The 16,192-nt window shown below is 40.4% G+C and overlaps 2 protein-coding genes across 3 annotated transcripts; both read right to left on the bottom strand.

The window, feature by feature from the left end:
• Positions 1-1,222: 1,222 nt before the first annotated feature.
• Positions 1,223-5,226, bottom strand: LOC118341010 (NACHT, LRR and PYD domains-containing protein 3-like). The gene is made up of 7 exons (XM_035679176.1): positions 5,088-5,226; positions 3,651-3,753; positions 3,321-3,431; positions 2,798-2,911; positions 2,238-2,316; positions 1,777-1,999; positions 1,223-1,590 (listed from the first exon to the last, which is right to left on the bottom strand). Exons 2-7 carry the CDS (start codon positions 3,737-3,739, stop codon positions 1,223-1,225), a joined length of 984 nt encoding a protein of 327 aa, XP_035535069.1. The 5' UTR covers positions 3,740-3,753; positions 5,088-5,226.
• Positions 5,227-5,952: 726 nt separating this feature from the next.
• Positions 5,953-15,916, bottom strand: si:ch211-195d17.2 (uncharacterized protein LOC560495 homolog). Of its 2 annotated transcripts, none has more exons than XM_035678767.1 (9): positions 15,661-15,916; positions 14,144-14,470; positions 13,524-13,564; positions 13,367-13,422; positions 12,914-13,100; positions 12,659-12,814; positions 11,778-11,892; positions 11,323-11,470; positions 5,953-6,698 (listed from the first exon to the last, which is right to left on the bottom strand). In XM_035678767.1, the coding sequence occupies exons 1-9, from the start codon at positions 15,781-15,783 to the stop codon at positions 6,661-6,663; spliced, it is 1,191 nt and encodes a 396-aa protein (XP_035534660.1). In that variant the 5' UTR covers positions 15,784-15,916; the 3' UTR covers positions 5,953-6,660. The 2 variants fall into 2 exon arrangements, with proteins under 2 accessions (XP_035534660.1, XP_035534659.1); XM_035678766.1 differs by lacking the exon at positions 5,953-6,698 and adding an exon at positions 7,363-9,058.
• Between the last annotated feature and the right edge of the window lie 276 nt (positions 15,917-16,192).

The following is a 16,192-nucleotide window of genomic DNA, read 5'->3' as shown; positions in this document are numbered from 1 at the left end:
GCTAACCATAGACATCAGTTCACATTTCCATTCACTTTCGAGACCTGAATGTGCTGAAGAGAAAAAAGTTCAGCTTGGTGGAACTTGTTATCATTCTTTACTGAACCAGAGAAGCAGGAATCTGCAGGTTTGAAGGTTCCAAGGGTGTGTTCATTTTGACAGTCTGGACGAGTGTCGACTTCCGTTTGGACTCCGCAAACAATGAGATCTTGATGATGTTAAGGAGTCTACCTCAGTGGATGTGCTGCGACCAAACGCTGCATCAGGGGGGGGGGACCTGCTTCCCTCTGCTCGCCTCTGGATTACCGTCACGACCTGCAGCAGCCAATCAGATCCCCCAGAGTGTGTTGACTTGGTGACAGAGGTCAGAGGGTTCACTGACCCACAGAAGGAGGAGTACTTCAAGAAGAGATTCAGAGAGGAGGAGCAGGCCGAGCGAGTCATTCGCCTCATCAAGAAATCAAGAAGTCTTCACATCATGTGCCACATCCCAGTCTTCTGGCTGGATCACTGCTACAGTTTCGGAGGATGTTTGAAAACCAGTGAAGAAGAACAGCTGGGCCCAATACCCTGACTGAAGTACATTCAGCTCCTGTGTTCAGTCCAACTAAGAACCTCAACTATGATGGAGGCTTGAGACAGAATCCAACTGGATCCAGAGGGTGGGAAGATGATTGAGTCTCTGGGAAGACTGCGCTTTTAAGCAGCTGGCAGGAAGGAACCTGATCTTCTATGAATCAGACCTGACGAGTTGGCATCGGATATCAGAGGCAGCCTCAGTGTAGCTCAGGAGTGTTCACGGCAGATCTTCAAGGAGGAGAGGGAGGCGTACCAGGGCAAGGTGTTCTGCTTCGTCCATTGAGTGTTCAGGAGTTTCTCGCTGCTCTTCATGTCCATCAGACTTCATCAAGCTCTGGTGTCAACCTGGTGGGTGATTAGCAACATCCGTCCAATGTTCTAAACTATTTAAAGTCCGAACCTAAACTAAAACATCCCACCAGTCTGCTGTGGACATGGCGCTTACAGAGTCCAATGGACCTGGATCTGTTCTTGCGTTTTCTCCTGGGTCTTTCAGCTGCGGACCAGCTAGAGTCTTGCTACAACACGTGGTGACCAAAACAGGAAATGGATCAAGACAATCAAAAACAGTGCAGTGATATCAAAAAGAAGATCGGTGGAGGATCTTCCTCCAGAGAGAAGTGCAAGCCTGTTCCAAGCTGTCTCAATGGTTGGCTTTGCCTTCAGCCCAGTCCAGTGTGAACTTCTGCATCAAGACTGTTTTCCCGATGCCAGCTACTCCCTTCGTCATCACTGTTCTGATTGGTTCATCTCTTCCAGGTGAGGGTTTAAAGATGTCTTCTTGTCTGATTGTTGTTTCTGGTCTGTCTGGTTTCCTGGATGCTGTTTCAATCTGTCTGACCTCATGTTCATCATTGACCTCTGCAGTCCCTCCCTCTGTGATGTAGAGCTCTGTGTAGATCTGATTCAGAAGGGTTGGGTTTCCTGCTTTTGCAATCCCTTCAAACACACACTGAAACTTCTTCTGCAAATTTGACCTGAGTTTACGTTGGCACAGTCCAGAAGGAGTTCCTGAATGAACAAATGACACATGAAAGCAACTGGCTACAGTACATCTGAGAAAAATAAACATTGATGAATTTTCCTGCTCTTTCAAATCTGTTCAGCTCATTGGTGGCTTCCGTGTTGAGCTCAGAAAAATTCATAGATCTGATTAAAATATTCACATATTTTTAGAAACTGTTAAAAGCCTCTTACTGCTCTGCAGTAGGTCTGCCAGCTCCACCTGCTTTATTCTCCTCAAGAAATTAAGTGTGACCTTCAGAAATGCTTCTCTGCTACTCCTCTGCTCCTCCTGCTCACTGTCCACCTCCTCATCCACCATTTGTCTCTTGAATGGTTCAGAGTAATCTAGACTCAGAGTCCTCTGGAACCTCTTTAACTCATCCCTCACAAAACTGACAATCTTCTCCTCAAGCAGCTGGAACATAACAATATAAACAATATAATATCACACAAACAGTTGTCTTTATAAACATATAATAAAAACCCAGATCTGTGCATTGAGTGTTTAGAAGTCTATTACTTCTTTCTGTATGTCGAGTCTGGTGATGCATGTCAAATATCTCAACACTCTGTTGTACTTTAGGACCAGAGTAATATTTAATGTTTGGTTTGTGTTGTTTTTATTTAGCAGCTGGCTTTGTACATTTACTCACCATGAATATAGATTCCAGGTCAGTTTGTTGCTGCTGAGCAGAATGACCACCAGGAACTTCTGAGCTCTCCTGAACTCTTCTTTTAGATCACATAATGACACCCACAGCATGTTAAATGAAATAGACCGAGATGTGATCAAGAATGTTGGACAGTAACAAAAACATTCCAATAATTATGTTTGAGAACGAGAGATATTGTCTGATTTATTCCACACATTATTCTTCCTTGTAAAAACCTGGCGATTTAAGACAATTTGTAGCATTCTTTACACTTTAAAGGGCCAGTGTGTAGAATTTAGTGGCATCTAGTGGTGTAGTTGCAGATTGCAACTCCTTCGCCCTCCCATTCCAAGCACAAAGGAGAAACTACAGTGGCCAGAAAACTTGCAAAAAATGCGACTCATGAAAGGCGACCCAAGGCATCTGTAGGTAACATTCTAAGCTCATTCTAGGCTCATTCAAAGGTAACAAAAACACAAAGATTCTAACTTACAGGTGATACGCTAATGAAAACATAGTAAAAATTAAAAAAAAGACTATATTTAATTGTGTCAACTTACTTTGATTCAGAAGAGTGTTGTCCTTTAAAATCAACAGAACGTATCATGGACCGATCACTCTTCATGGACACACAGCTGGGTACAGGAGAGTGTGTTCTCTGCACCTGTTCTGGGCTATAACACAACACACACAGAACTTTGACTGTGAATAATGAGTTTTGAGTTCTGACACAAAAAACAGTTATGGGCAGTTTGAGACCCTTATCCCACCGCTGAGCTTTCCTTAGAAAATACGAAGGTAGATCACATAATGACATATGCAGCACATTAAATGTGCTGTGCTAATGATGAATTCTCATAGCAACATGGCATAAACACTATAGACTCAAAGGTCCAGTATTTACAAGGATCTCTTGTCAGAACTATAATATTCATAAGGGAGTTGCGATCTGCAACTATACCACTAGATGGCACTAAATCCTATACATTGGACTTTTTTAAGAATTATAATGTATTATTATGAATGAACTTTAATACAGTTCTCTAAAAGATTGCGTTATTAAATTGAATGATGTCAACTTACTCTGATTCAGAAGAATGTCCTTTAAAATCAACAGAATGTATCATGGACCGATCACTCTTCATAGACACACAACTGGGTACAGGAGAGTCTGGTCTTTGCACCTGTTCTGGGCTACAACACGACACACACAGAATCTGTGAATAATGAGTTTTGAGTTCTGACACAAGGAACAGTTATGGGCAGTTTGAGACCCTTATCCCACTGCTGAGCTCTCCTTAGAAAATACAAAGGTAGATCACATAATGACATACAGGCTACATCACACACAGAGCTTAGTTAGTTTGGGGCTCCAAAATGAAAAACAGTCATTCACAGAGATCCATATCTCACCTCTGAGCTTTGGTCCGGCTGCCATGTTCCCCACACAGAGTGGTTTTAGAGGGAGGGACTCCCTCCTCTCTGTCCTCACCCTGATTCATCACAGTGCCGACACCTTAACACAAACACAACACATTATTCCATGATAATGGAAGGATGCCAATGTCGCCGAGGTACTAAAGACAGGGAGAACATGATCTGAAACATCAATGTGGCTTGAAACCCGTTTTTGGCCACTTCCTGTAGAGAGCATAGGCAGGTTGTGTACAGTGACCCACATACAGGAACTACCATAACAATTGAATGTAGGTTATATTTTACAGGTATCAGCTTTTCTTACTTTGAAGAACTTCTCACATGAATCCACTACATAAATAAACCCTGGAAGAAAAGTACAGTATTTATTGATTACAAGCATGCAGTTGTGGCTTCTGAACACTAGAGGTCATTATAACGCTTTACCTCACCTACATATAGCATTGTCCAATGATACAACTGTTTTGAACCTATTTCACTCATCTTGCATATGGGAACTTGTCCTTAAGAAGGAATCTCAAGCTTTATTATTTGCATTGTTCAGTTCTTCCAGTTCTCTTGTATGCCACACACAATAAGAAAACAGGAAAATTGAGACAACTAAAAAACCTTTTTTATTTTGTAAATCTAATGGGAAAAGGCATCAACAAAATAGGATTAATTCGCATAAATGGCCTTGTGCAACTGCAAAACAATAAAAAAAAAAACTGTAGCACACTGACTTACTAATTTTGACAAACTGTTGATCTGAATTCACTGTATTAATCTATTTTTATTCACTTTTTTATTATTTATCTCTAACTTTATATATTTATTTTTTAACTCGAATTGTCCTGAGGTTTTACGCAACACAATGTGATCAATCATGTTGATCAAATATGGTAAAGCAATTTAAGATACAACACAATAGATAACAAAATACAGATAAAAAAATAAAAAAATAAAATAGAAAAAAGCTGCAGTAACGGGCTGCCAGTCCCGCGGCGCCATCTTGGAAAACTATTTACACACTAATCTTCACCTGAAAACGAAAGTGAAGTGAACTTTTTTTCTTTTCTATGATTTAAGCGTTGTATTTTTATGAATGTCCGTTTTCCATAATTTAAAAAACTAATGATGATGATGATTAAACTACTCAGAAGTAACTTTTATAAATAAGTGTTTAAACCTTTAGTAGTATGCATACTTACAGTTGTACATCCATTGGCACTAGTTAGATATTTATCTGACATTGCGCACAAATTGTGTACAATAATATCGGCTATAGCGCCTCATTTATCTCATTATTCAGTCGGAAAAATATTCCTTATTAACCATAACTTCCCAGACCACCGATGTGGTGGCTGTTTGTTTCAGTTTTTTTAATGACAGTGAATTTATTAAAAGATTAAAAACTGAAAATGTCTGACTGACCTTATACAGGAGGAAAGAGCAGCTCTGTCAGTGATGATGAACCGCCAGTACAAAACAAACCTTTAGTTTACTGTTTCAGCTTCTATGGAGTTATTTGTTTACACTGAACACTGTACAGGGCACGCCGTTTACGTCTGGCCGATGAGATTGGTCCATGGCAACGCCCTCTTATCACCTGTGCAGCTTACATCTCTCGAGGTTTCGTTAAGGGAGTCGCCTGCATCTAAAATCCCCATTTTAACAACAGATGTCAAATACATTTACAGTCAGTCCTTCTAGTAAATACAGTTTGTTCAGTTACAGCAATATTTTTCATGTGCGTTTCTGTAATCGGTCGGTTAAATTCGTTACACATTAAAACCGGTGCCTTTAATTATTCTGTTCGTTCCCAAATACGAGACAGTTATCACACAATGAGGAAGATTTTGTGGTCCTCTCAATTGAAAGTGAAAAAGTAACTGGATCGAAGGTGTCTAGAAGGAGAGGTTCTGCTGCTGATACAGGAACTGTCTCTCTCCTTTTTTCCTCCCTTGCTTCTTTCCGCTGGAGGTTCCTCCGCAGACTGTCTCCACTCTCTGCCCGCATATTGCACTCTGCACCGCGGCTACAAGAAGCTGAACTGCCCCCCTCTCTGTCTGTGTGCTTTTCTCATGACTGGTGCAAAAATAAAGTTTCAGAGCGGGTCTGTAAATATGATCGACACAACGTGAGGTTGTATTTATATTTTAAACGTGCAACAATGTCGGACCAACAATGGCCTCATTGGAAATGTTGGCTGGTTGAGCCACAGAGAGGTTAAAGGTCCCAGATCGTAATGTTCCATTATTCCCCTGCTGCTGCTTCAGGGATTCAAACAAACACTAACTTCATAGGAGTTCTTTTTATTTATTTATCACAGCCTCTTTGAGGTGTTTTCCCCATTATTATAAAGTTCAAACCAAGACGTCCAAAGTAAACACAATATATAAATGAAGAAGTCAAATATTATACAGCCAATGTACTGTATGTCAGGACATGATCCTAATGTATAACACAAACCTCCAGCAGCACTGCAGCTCTCTGCAGCACCGAGGCACAGTGTGTACTGCATCTGCATATGAGCTCATTCACTCTTCTCTGTCATCTCTCATAGAAAATAAAATTACAAACATCCCGGTCAGTCTGTCCTCATCCTCACCTTCATCATTTCTCTCAGGAGAGCTCAGTGGACCGACCAGGCTGAACAGGACCAACACCAGGTCAATTAAAAACTTTGCTTTACGAAAAATAAAATAAAAAAAACATTTGCAAAGCCACAAATTAAATTCATCCATAAGAAGTGTTTTCCATGTTGATTCTCTTATCAAAACATCTTTGTTTGCCCCTGATCAGCTTGGATTTGATGATTTAGATGAAAATTTCAGCTGCTTTAAACATAGATCAGCTGAGTACTTAAATAATGTGTCACATATGAGCTCAGTCAGATGAAATCTCTGCATCTGACCCTTCTGCTTCCCATAGACGGCATATTTAGGCTTCAGTAGTTTTCCAGGCTTGTATCTGGAGCTGTTGTCAACCGGTGGTCAGCTGGTGGCTACGCACTCTGCACAGCGCTCTGTGGACTCGAGGACTCTGCAACGACAACAGCACCACAATGACATAAAACAATAAACAATATTAATAATAAACAACACATATCAGCTGATCACAAGATGTATTTGTGTTACTGTCAGCCAGTAAGAGACACGCAATTGCAGTGTGTAACTACAGAAAGATGTTTGAGGTTATTTAGATACAATATCTCCATTTATACAGTCGGCCTGTTGCCATTTGTTACATAACTAAAGGACACAGAATGGGGCAGCATTGTTGTTGTTGCCATTAAGCCAACTGTGGAGTTCAGGGGAAAATGGGGAAGCCAGTCTGATGGTACTCTGGCACTGTTGTGTGTCACACTTCACTTCCAGTATGCAAACATGTTATCGTGTTAAAAGTCCAACACTGGGGCAGTATTATGCCGGTGTTGTCTGGTTCAGTGCAAACTAGCAAAGCCAGTTTGTCCACCAGAGAACCGAAAGTTTATTTTTGTTGCCCATGCTAGTCAGTTTGTTAGTTCAATATAGGTAAGTTCATATCCAGATAACTATACATATCGGAATGTAGCACATTTTTTGTAATTCTATAGTTTATATAAAAAGTCTACATGGAAAGGCCTATTTCTGATATTTTGAATTATGTACTTTACAAATAAAATTTACTTTTTGACAATTTTATTTGATTATTTTTCTCCTTTTAAAAATAGCCTTAGTTCACATTTTTAATCAAACAATAAAGAAAATATCAAATATTAATATATAAGATAAAAAGGTAGACAGGAAACACTTTGCAGCTACACTGACCTACAAAGCCTGACTGCAGTAACTACTTGAAGGGTCAAACTAAGGGAAAAAAAAAACATTGCAAAAACACAGTGCAGCAACTACGATGTTGTTTTCTTTCACATTTTATATTGTTTTCATTTAACAAAAAGTATTTTGACATTGATTTTGTTCATTGTATTCAACAGTATTTAACAACTCAACTTATGGATTTGTGCAAGAAATTTGACTTTAATGAAAAGCAGAATCATTTCTTTAAAAATATATATATATATATATTTATACAGTCCAATTTTATGTCTCACTCTTCATCCGCAGCTCTGCTAGCAGTTTCGTAGCATCAGTGGGCAGTTTTTATCAGGATGTCTGTCTTCTTCTGCCTCCCAACCACATTCACTGCAGGCCTGAGTTGCTCAGAGATGTCAAGAGTGGTCTTCATGAGGGAGTCCAGTGGTGTGAATTACTCCTGATCACCCACATGATTGGATCTCTGCCAGGTGAAGCAAATACTTCAGCCTTGGTGAAGCTGGTGTTGCTGTTCCTTACTGCTTCGTATGAGCACTGGTGGTGTGCAGTAAACTCCTTCTACATCAGCTGCACAATGGGTGAAATATGTGACAGAGGAGTTTGAGTTGAATTCAGTCTTTATTCTGGTGACAGCAGCAGCTTGTTGAATGTATCTCTGTTATGTTTAGCAGCGCTCCAAAATACACAATATATTCAGTGCATGTTCCCATATTACAATGTCACCCAGTCAGGTCCAGTCTCCCAGAACACAGACAGCTCTCGTTTTAGTTTACTCTGTTACTATTAATGGTTCATTTCCAGGAAAAAAAAAGGTCAGGATTCTGGATTTGGGACATCTGGTCACCCCACTCTGGAGGTGTCTTAGACTGGGGGCGTGTTCTCATCTATAAGGGCTAACTGTTGGATTTACTGATTCGTTGTGTTTGTAACTTGGGGAGGAATTGGCTTTATTGGCTGGGGCAGGTCTTCTATGGTGTTCTTTGGGTGATGTCGAGCCTGATAGGGAGCTGTTCCCGATGACTGCTAGGATGAACCTGTCATTTTTTGGATGGTATCCCAGAGTTGTGAGAAAGAATGTCTTGCATACCTCTTGTAACTCACCCAGGTCATCTCTAAGATGGTAAAATATGGACTTGTTACGTCTGCTGGGACCAACAGATGTCAAACGGGCAATCTTGCGTTGAGAGACCCTGTTGAGAATGAATGTTACCTTCCTTTGGGTGGTCATGTTCCTGTACGTGGTGTGCTCTGCTTTCCTCATTTTTTCTGTTATTTTGTCCCAGCATTTCTTCCGACATGTTTGGCGACATGGTTTCTCCTGCTTGTGTTTTTTTCGGGTCTGCTGACCTCGTTCCTCCTTAGGTTTATGGGGATGGGTGTCCCTGTCAGACGTATCCCAGCTCTCCTGCTCTTCACTGAACTCAGACGTATCTCCACTCTCCTGCTCTTCACTGAACTCAGATGAATCCCCACTCTCCTGGTCTTCACTGAACTCAAGCTCATCAGGTTCATCGCCAGGCTTAAATTCAGCTTTAAGGGATGCAGACAATTCATCCATCGTCTGGCTGGCTGGAGGAGCTTTCTGTACTGCAACAAAAGAAGTAATAAAAGATTATCATTATCATCAATATTATTATTATTATTATGCACACCAAGAGAACCTACAGGGAAACATCTCCACTCTGTTCAATATTAATTACATTTATTTTTATAGGCAAGAACAATTAGGTCTATGGTCAAACAAATGTGTGAATAGGCCAGCAATAATAAATACACTTGCATCCATTAGAATTTGGAGGAAAAATAATATTTCTAGTCATGTTTTAGTGCCCAAACAAACAGGACATTGTGTTATTAAGATACTAATTTAAGCATACAAATATGTTAATGCAAACAATTTATATTCATCTTTAGCTTCACTCAGGGCACCATTTATAAGTTAGCTGCAAACTGACCAGTATTCAGATCATTTGGTTGTAATGGGGTTATTTCCCAGCTCCTCCATGAAAGCTTAATTTTCCTGAAACCATCCAATGTATCTAATAACAGCCTGTGTTAGGATGCTCTACATGACTCAAATGTACCACTAGATGGTTGGATTAACACGGGGGCAGTTTGTTTCATTATCAACATTTATTTTTTTATTATAATATGGGTATGAGTATTGAGTATTTGTCAATGGCAACATTTCAGAAACAGGTATTACAATACAAACAAAACATTGTTTTGCCCTCCAGGCTGATTGGTCAGTTCACAAAAAGTGACAAGTGCATCGACTTCGAAAGTTGAACACGGGTCAACAAAAGGCACCGAATAGTCAAACCTCTCTTTCTCCCACTGGGATCAATAAAGGAACATTTTCTCTCCTCTATTATCTTAGTATCTAAACAGCCAACCCCAAACCTTGCTAATGAATCCCTGTTGGATTCTTTCTTCAGCTGAGGAAGACTGGTATTGAGGAGGAGGTTGAGGGTTGGTGCAAAATCAAAGTGATGACACATCTCTCTTGCGCAAAGTGGTTAGTCACACAAACAGCCAAACAAACTGAATGTAAACAGAAATACACTATTCCCTAGCAGCACAGTTGTGTTGCTCGATGGCAGCTAACAGCAGGGCGAATCAACATAAGTGTGCATGCTCACTTCGTCTTGTAAATTACAACAGACAAGTTGTCTGTCCTTTTAAAAATCAGCATTGTGTATCCGTATGATTCACATGAATCAGATTTTCCGGTCAGAAAATCTCACACGTAGTTTTTGGTTTAGTCTTTGCCAACTATAACCGCCTGGATATGGACAATATCTTCTTGTTGGACAATGATGAGGAAGAAACTGAAGATAATATTCATGCTATTAGACAAAGAGAGCGATCACTGTCATGGCTGTTTGATTGTTATGGGACAACTTGATACATCATGCCTTTCAAGTATATATATATTTTTTTTTTCCTCCCATCGCTGGCTGCACTAACATTGCCAGGTTAACAACAAAACATAGATGACATGGCATTGACAATGATGCTACATTACACTAGCTAACTAAACGTCGCCTGTAAGTCAGAAAAACAGCGAGGCTGACAGGTATTTTATATTGTGATGGCTAGTTTCTCAATGCTTAATGTCATTGTTACTTACCATACTCTGGGAATTGTCTTTTCAATGCCAGTTCCATCCTCTTTCCCCTGGATAGTGCCATCTCAAACAGATTTGTTGTGTAATGTTAGAAGAGTAGAGCACAAAAACTGCCGGTAGGATCCCAAAGCAGACCGCAGTATATGGTGTTAGTTTAATCAGCGCACAGTGACTTCATGTAGTCTTTACTGGTTTCTGCACCTGGTTACAGACGCCTCACTGCACGGTGAGGCTCCACTCGTCTCACTTGAAAGATCTTCTTTTCTTTTGGCTAAGATTTTCACCCCAGTCAGGTTCCCAAGTGAGCTGAGGTGATACTAATGGTGGAGTGAAAATACCGCTGTCCACTGATCAGTCGGGGAGAATCGTCACTTGTGAGACACGGAGCAACCAAAGCCGTTTCATCGTCCACGCTCTGATGTAGGAGTTTTTTCAGCAGTCTTTTGTTTTTCTGCCTTCAGCCTTTTCTCAGCCTTGTCTTCTTGCTGGGTCAAACAGCAACATAGCGACATTCATATCCATATATGCAGTGTTCCTGTGTTTGTGCCACGTTGAACATGATGTCAGCATCACTATGCCAATCACCTAATAAGACCCACTCATCACCTTGTTGGCCAGGTTCATTTTAATTGTCTCATGAGACAAAATCTACCACTCTGGATATCAACATGAATAAGCTTCAATCTATAAATATCTGACGCCTTGTAACTTTTCTTTATACCTGTGTGCAGTGTGGCCGTCTTTATTCTGCTTTCCTCCAGCGTTAAGAAGCAGCTGTTCTTCTCTCCAGTCGCGTCTCCTGTCCCAATATCACAGGTCACCACTATAATGGGACCCTTCGCCCCCTTCAGATGGATCTGGATGCTGTCCTGCGTGTACACACACACACACACATGAGTTAACCAAATGATGGCGCTTTTTTTGTCTACCTCCTGAATGTATTCACTACAGGAGAAGATCTACATGCAATATGACCTGTAATATCAACAATGTGTATATTTATCTCACAAAAATGTAATTATTACTGTCAGATATCTTTTAGAAAAGTGCAAGAAATGTGTATTTATCTTTTCAAAACAAAACCTTTGAATTAAGTTTTAAATTAGTAAAAATATATAAAAGTTAATTACTCAGATAATGTACTTCCTACTTCTTATACTGTCTTTGGTTGCGTACCTCTTTGGGTGCAGGAACCTCCAATTTGGTTTCCTCTGGAGCTTTGACAACAAACACTGTCTGCTCCTGCAAGGCAGCGAGCCGGCTGACGTCCTCGTAGGTCACGTAGGCCAACGTGAAGGAACGGTTAAAGAAAGCCTGCTTCATTTTTTATCCACATTTACAACAAGTCTTATTTACTCCCTAGTTTTAAGAAAACTTATTTCATGCCTACTGGCTTAATCTGATGTCTAATGACATATTTCTGCATTCTTGTCTGTCTGTGGTACATAATGTTCCACATTAATCTGAGGTATAAAATACAATGTCTAATATTGTTGGACAATAGAAGGAATGCAATAAGAACTGAGAATGGGTCTGTGGGTTCTGCTCATTTAAACCTGCAATAACTGATGTTTTGGCCACTTGGGGGCAGTAAAACAAGATTTAACAGTACACTGACCTATTATCACCATATACAGTTGGTATGACAAAGTTGTTAGCAACCTGTTGCCAAGAACATCCAGCAGTTATGGAGCAACATTGGCATTCATTTTGAATTTTGTTCAATATGTCCATGTCCAATATTCAATAGACTTTTAGCTCTGATTCAGTCTCCACCAGTAAAGTATCTTGCCCTTTAGCAGCTCAACGCTCCACTATGTTCTGTCTGCTGTTTGGTGCTGGGACAGGAGGCAATAATGCAATGATTAGCAAAGACACTGATATTTAAAAGTCATTATGTGGGCTGTATGGGCTCTTAACAAAATCAGGGTATGAGAAGCTCCTTGATTCAGGGGCAATAAATGATGAATGGATCGATGGAAATCCATTCTAAAAGTCAGGAGGGTCTAGATGACCAGCAGTACTACTGCTCCTCTAAGTCTGATGTGAAAGGATATGCAGCGTTTTCCAAGTCATCGGTCATGTCGAAGAGCTGCTGAGCGCAGCTTTTGATGAGGCTGTCCAGCGTGTCCTCCACCAGCTTCAGGTTGTCGAACTCTCTCTGGAACTTCTGCTCGTTCCTCCACAGAAAGCTGGAGATCTGACACCTTCCTCTGGGCGGACAACAAAAGAGCAGGTATAAGTGAGATCATAAAACACAAAAATATAAAAGCATAGATGCACAGAGAATATCTTCTCATCTGTTCACTCACATCCACTTGTATCTGTTGACCGACTGCTTCTCGACGAGGCTGATGCCTTCCAGGACGTTGGTGATGTCATAGACTCGTCGCCTGCGGGTTTGCAGGCTGGTGACCACCTGCCGGATGTCCACTGTGCTGTCTGGAGCCGCCAGCATCAGCTCGAGGAAACGCTGCGTCAGCATCCCCAGGGACACATCTGAATACAACACGACGGCCAAAGTTAGTGCTTTATAAACCTTTACTGTTTATGGTTTGCTTATCTGTGTGGTTTTCAAACAGGAACACAACATGTTCTCCCGTCTTCCAATTCAAACTTGTACGTACTCTCAAATATTGATACAAATATGCAACAGCTCCTACTGCTGCTAATTCACATTAAAAGTGTCCAAACTATCTGCCACTGCGCTTTGTGCTCACTGATTGATTAACTGATTGATCGAGTTAAACGACAGGAGCACTCACCATGTCTGGTGAATTTCTTGGTCTGGATCGTCTCTTTCGTCTGATTGACAACGATGCTGGGAAGAGACATCAAAATGTTACTCAACTTTGAGTTAAATTTGTAATTTCTGTTAAATCTTGGTGTGAAAACCAGGAGCAGAGTTTTTTTTTTTTTTACCCAGTTGTCTTGGACTCTGAGGTCTTCTTGGCTCCTGGATCCTGGAATTCAGAAAGTACAAACAGATCCGGTTAAAGCTGTAATTTAGATGATTGGTCACAGGCATGTTGTCAGACATATTGATAGTTGGTGTTTTTTTTAAGTCTGACGTGTTTGGGTTATTACACGTTATGTACAATCCTAACAGGAAGATCTTTTTTTGACAACCATACAAACCTTTTCTACTCATTTATGTCTACAGTCTCAGTTTTGAATCAACTCAACTTTAATATTAGAATAGAATATTTTTACTAAAATTTGCATCCATATTTTCTTGGAAATAAAATGCAATTGTAAACCAAAAAACAGAAAATGTTACCGTGGTTTGGATATCACACTGTAGCGCTTTGTCGTATTTCTGTGTAATAATACTTTTCAGTTGCGGCTAATGTTGGATGGTTTACAAATCCACATTTCTCCCTGCAAAATTAACCCCATAACACTGATATTCAACTGATTAGACTGAGAGGAGAATGACAACCTCAGTATCAACATATAATCAATATGAAGTGAATAAAAACACACAGAGATGTTTAATACACACTGAGTCACAAAAGAAAATATAATGAGAACCCCCTGACCTGCTGTGGTGGATCCACTGCAGCAGGTTCTGGTGCAGGAGGCTCCGCTTTAACAGGACCCTCATCTCCACCTTCGAAATCATCATCATCATCATCATCATCATCATCACCGACGCCTGTGGCCCACTGATCCTCTTCCTCAGATGACTCGGCTCCCCAGGGGCTAATCATGCCCAAGGGCCCATCCAGGCAGGGGGGCATGATGGGAATGGCGTCGCTGTTGACCCCACTGTTGGAGATGTCCTCCGGAAGGAAGTGGTCTTCGCAAATTAAATGCTGCTCTGTGGAGTCCTGCGTGTCCGTCTCCCTCAGCGCGGCCAGCCATACCTGAACAGTCATCAGTGTCAGCCTGCTGTGTTTATTGCTTACTGGTCTCTGATTACACTAAAGACACAACCGCACTGAAGCTTTAAATCCTCCCTAGTTTCAAAAACACCACAGCAATGTTTTTCTGAATCCATATCTCAGATTATTTCTACGGACGTGGCAAACACCGTTTCATGCACCACAGTAACACTTTATAGCTCTTCCTTAATCAAAGTTGCATTATTGTTGTCTGAAGAGTCCGGTTACAGTTTAAAAGACTATAAAACATCAGGGACTGGTTTTAAAACTCTCCTTGATGATGCATTAAAGTCCAAATCAGACACTTTATCTGGCCATGTTCACAGGATGTAACCATAGTTTCCTCATCATTCATTCATTATTTAGGGAACATTTGTTTTAACTAATTAAACGCTCTAAGCTAAATAACCACTCGAAACAAAGAATAAATATAATCCTAGGAGAAAGAGGTATATCTTGTATGTATCTATGTATCAACATGCCACAACCTGAGGGACACTGAACCACCTACACACACATTTAACGTTACATTACATCAGTCTACTTTATCATTATTGTTTTCTTACTAATCTGTATAGAAACATATGTTGCACCTGCTTTGGCAATGTCATTAAACGTGTGTTTCAAGCATGATCCAGTTTAAAACGCGGTACAAACACATGGTTTTCACGAGGTACAGGGAGGAAGAAGGGCTGTTTTCATAAATGATTTATGTATTTGTTTATTTAATCTATTTATTTTCTTTTATGTAAATATGTATGTTGGGGAGAAGCGGTAGCTTTAAATATGCTTCATCCTACTCCTTTTCGGACACGTGGGTTCACATTATTGCTTTTGTTTTGACTATTGTTATTGNNCTATTTTCATTGGATTTGTTTGTTTGTTTGTCAGTTCACTTTGTTGTGTTACTCGCACATGTTCGAAATAAAATAAATAAATTTAAAAAAAAAGGTAAAAACAGGTCCCGTTTGTAACTCAAACTTTAAAACATCTCTGACCAGATCCAGCTGTTTATGTAACGTTAATGAACGAAAAACGACACAATTAACCGGATAGTAAACTAACGCTGTTTCCACGGTTGTCACTCATATTACAACATACATAATCAACATTAACCCTTTATTTCAAGTGACACAACCGGCTCGTTGCTGGTTAAATCCACATGTCCGTACCTTAACTCGTGCTGGGTCTTTGGGGAAGTTGAAGAACCTCTTCGGGGTTCGGCTGAAGATGCTCCGGTTACCGTTCACGGTGGCCACGCGGTTCGGACAGCCAGAGACGACACACTTCACCATGCTCACCGGCACTGCTCCTCCCGGTGGAGCCCCGTTAATAACCCTCTGGGTTCAAAACGACCGACACAAAGACAACGGTCCGGTTTGTTGTTGTTGTTGTTGTTCTCCGGTTGCTTGTCACACCGGAAGAGGTGTGTTTTTGACCCGGAAATACAACAATGCAGGGAAACAGCGTTGGCGCCAATTCTGCGCCCTCTACCGGACACATTGTGTGTTTTTATTGTTTTGTTTTCATAATTATTGTTACAAACATTTACATGTTCACAAATTAAAATGTAATCATGATTTACTGATTTACTTCTACTTCTTACAAAGGCAGTCTAAAAATTATGTTTTTTTTATCATGGCCTTTAATTTTGAGGAACATGATGGCATAAAATAAATAAAAAACTAAAATATTATTAATAGT

This window comes from Morone saxatilis, unplaced genomic scaffold (genome assembly GCF_004916995.1).
Source record: "Morone saxatilis isolate NCDOM2014 unplaced genomic scaffold, NCSU_SB_2.0 Contig7, whole genome shotgun sequence".
Lineage (NCBI taxonomy): Eukaryota > Metazoa > Chordata > Actinopteri > Moronidae > Morone > Morone saxatilis.
The sequence above is the reverse complement of the archived record's forward strand: the minus strand, read 5'-3'. Positions and strand labels throughout refer to the sequence as shown.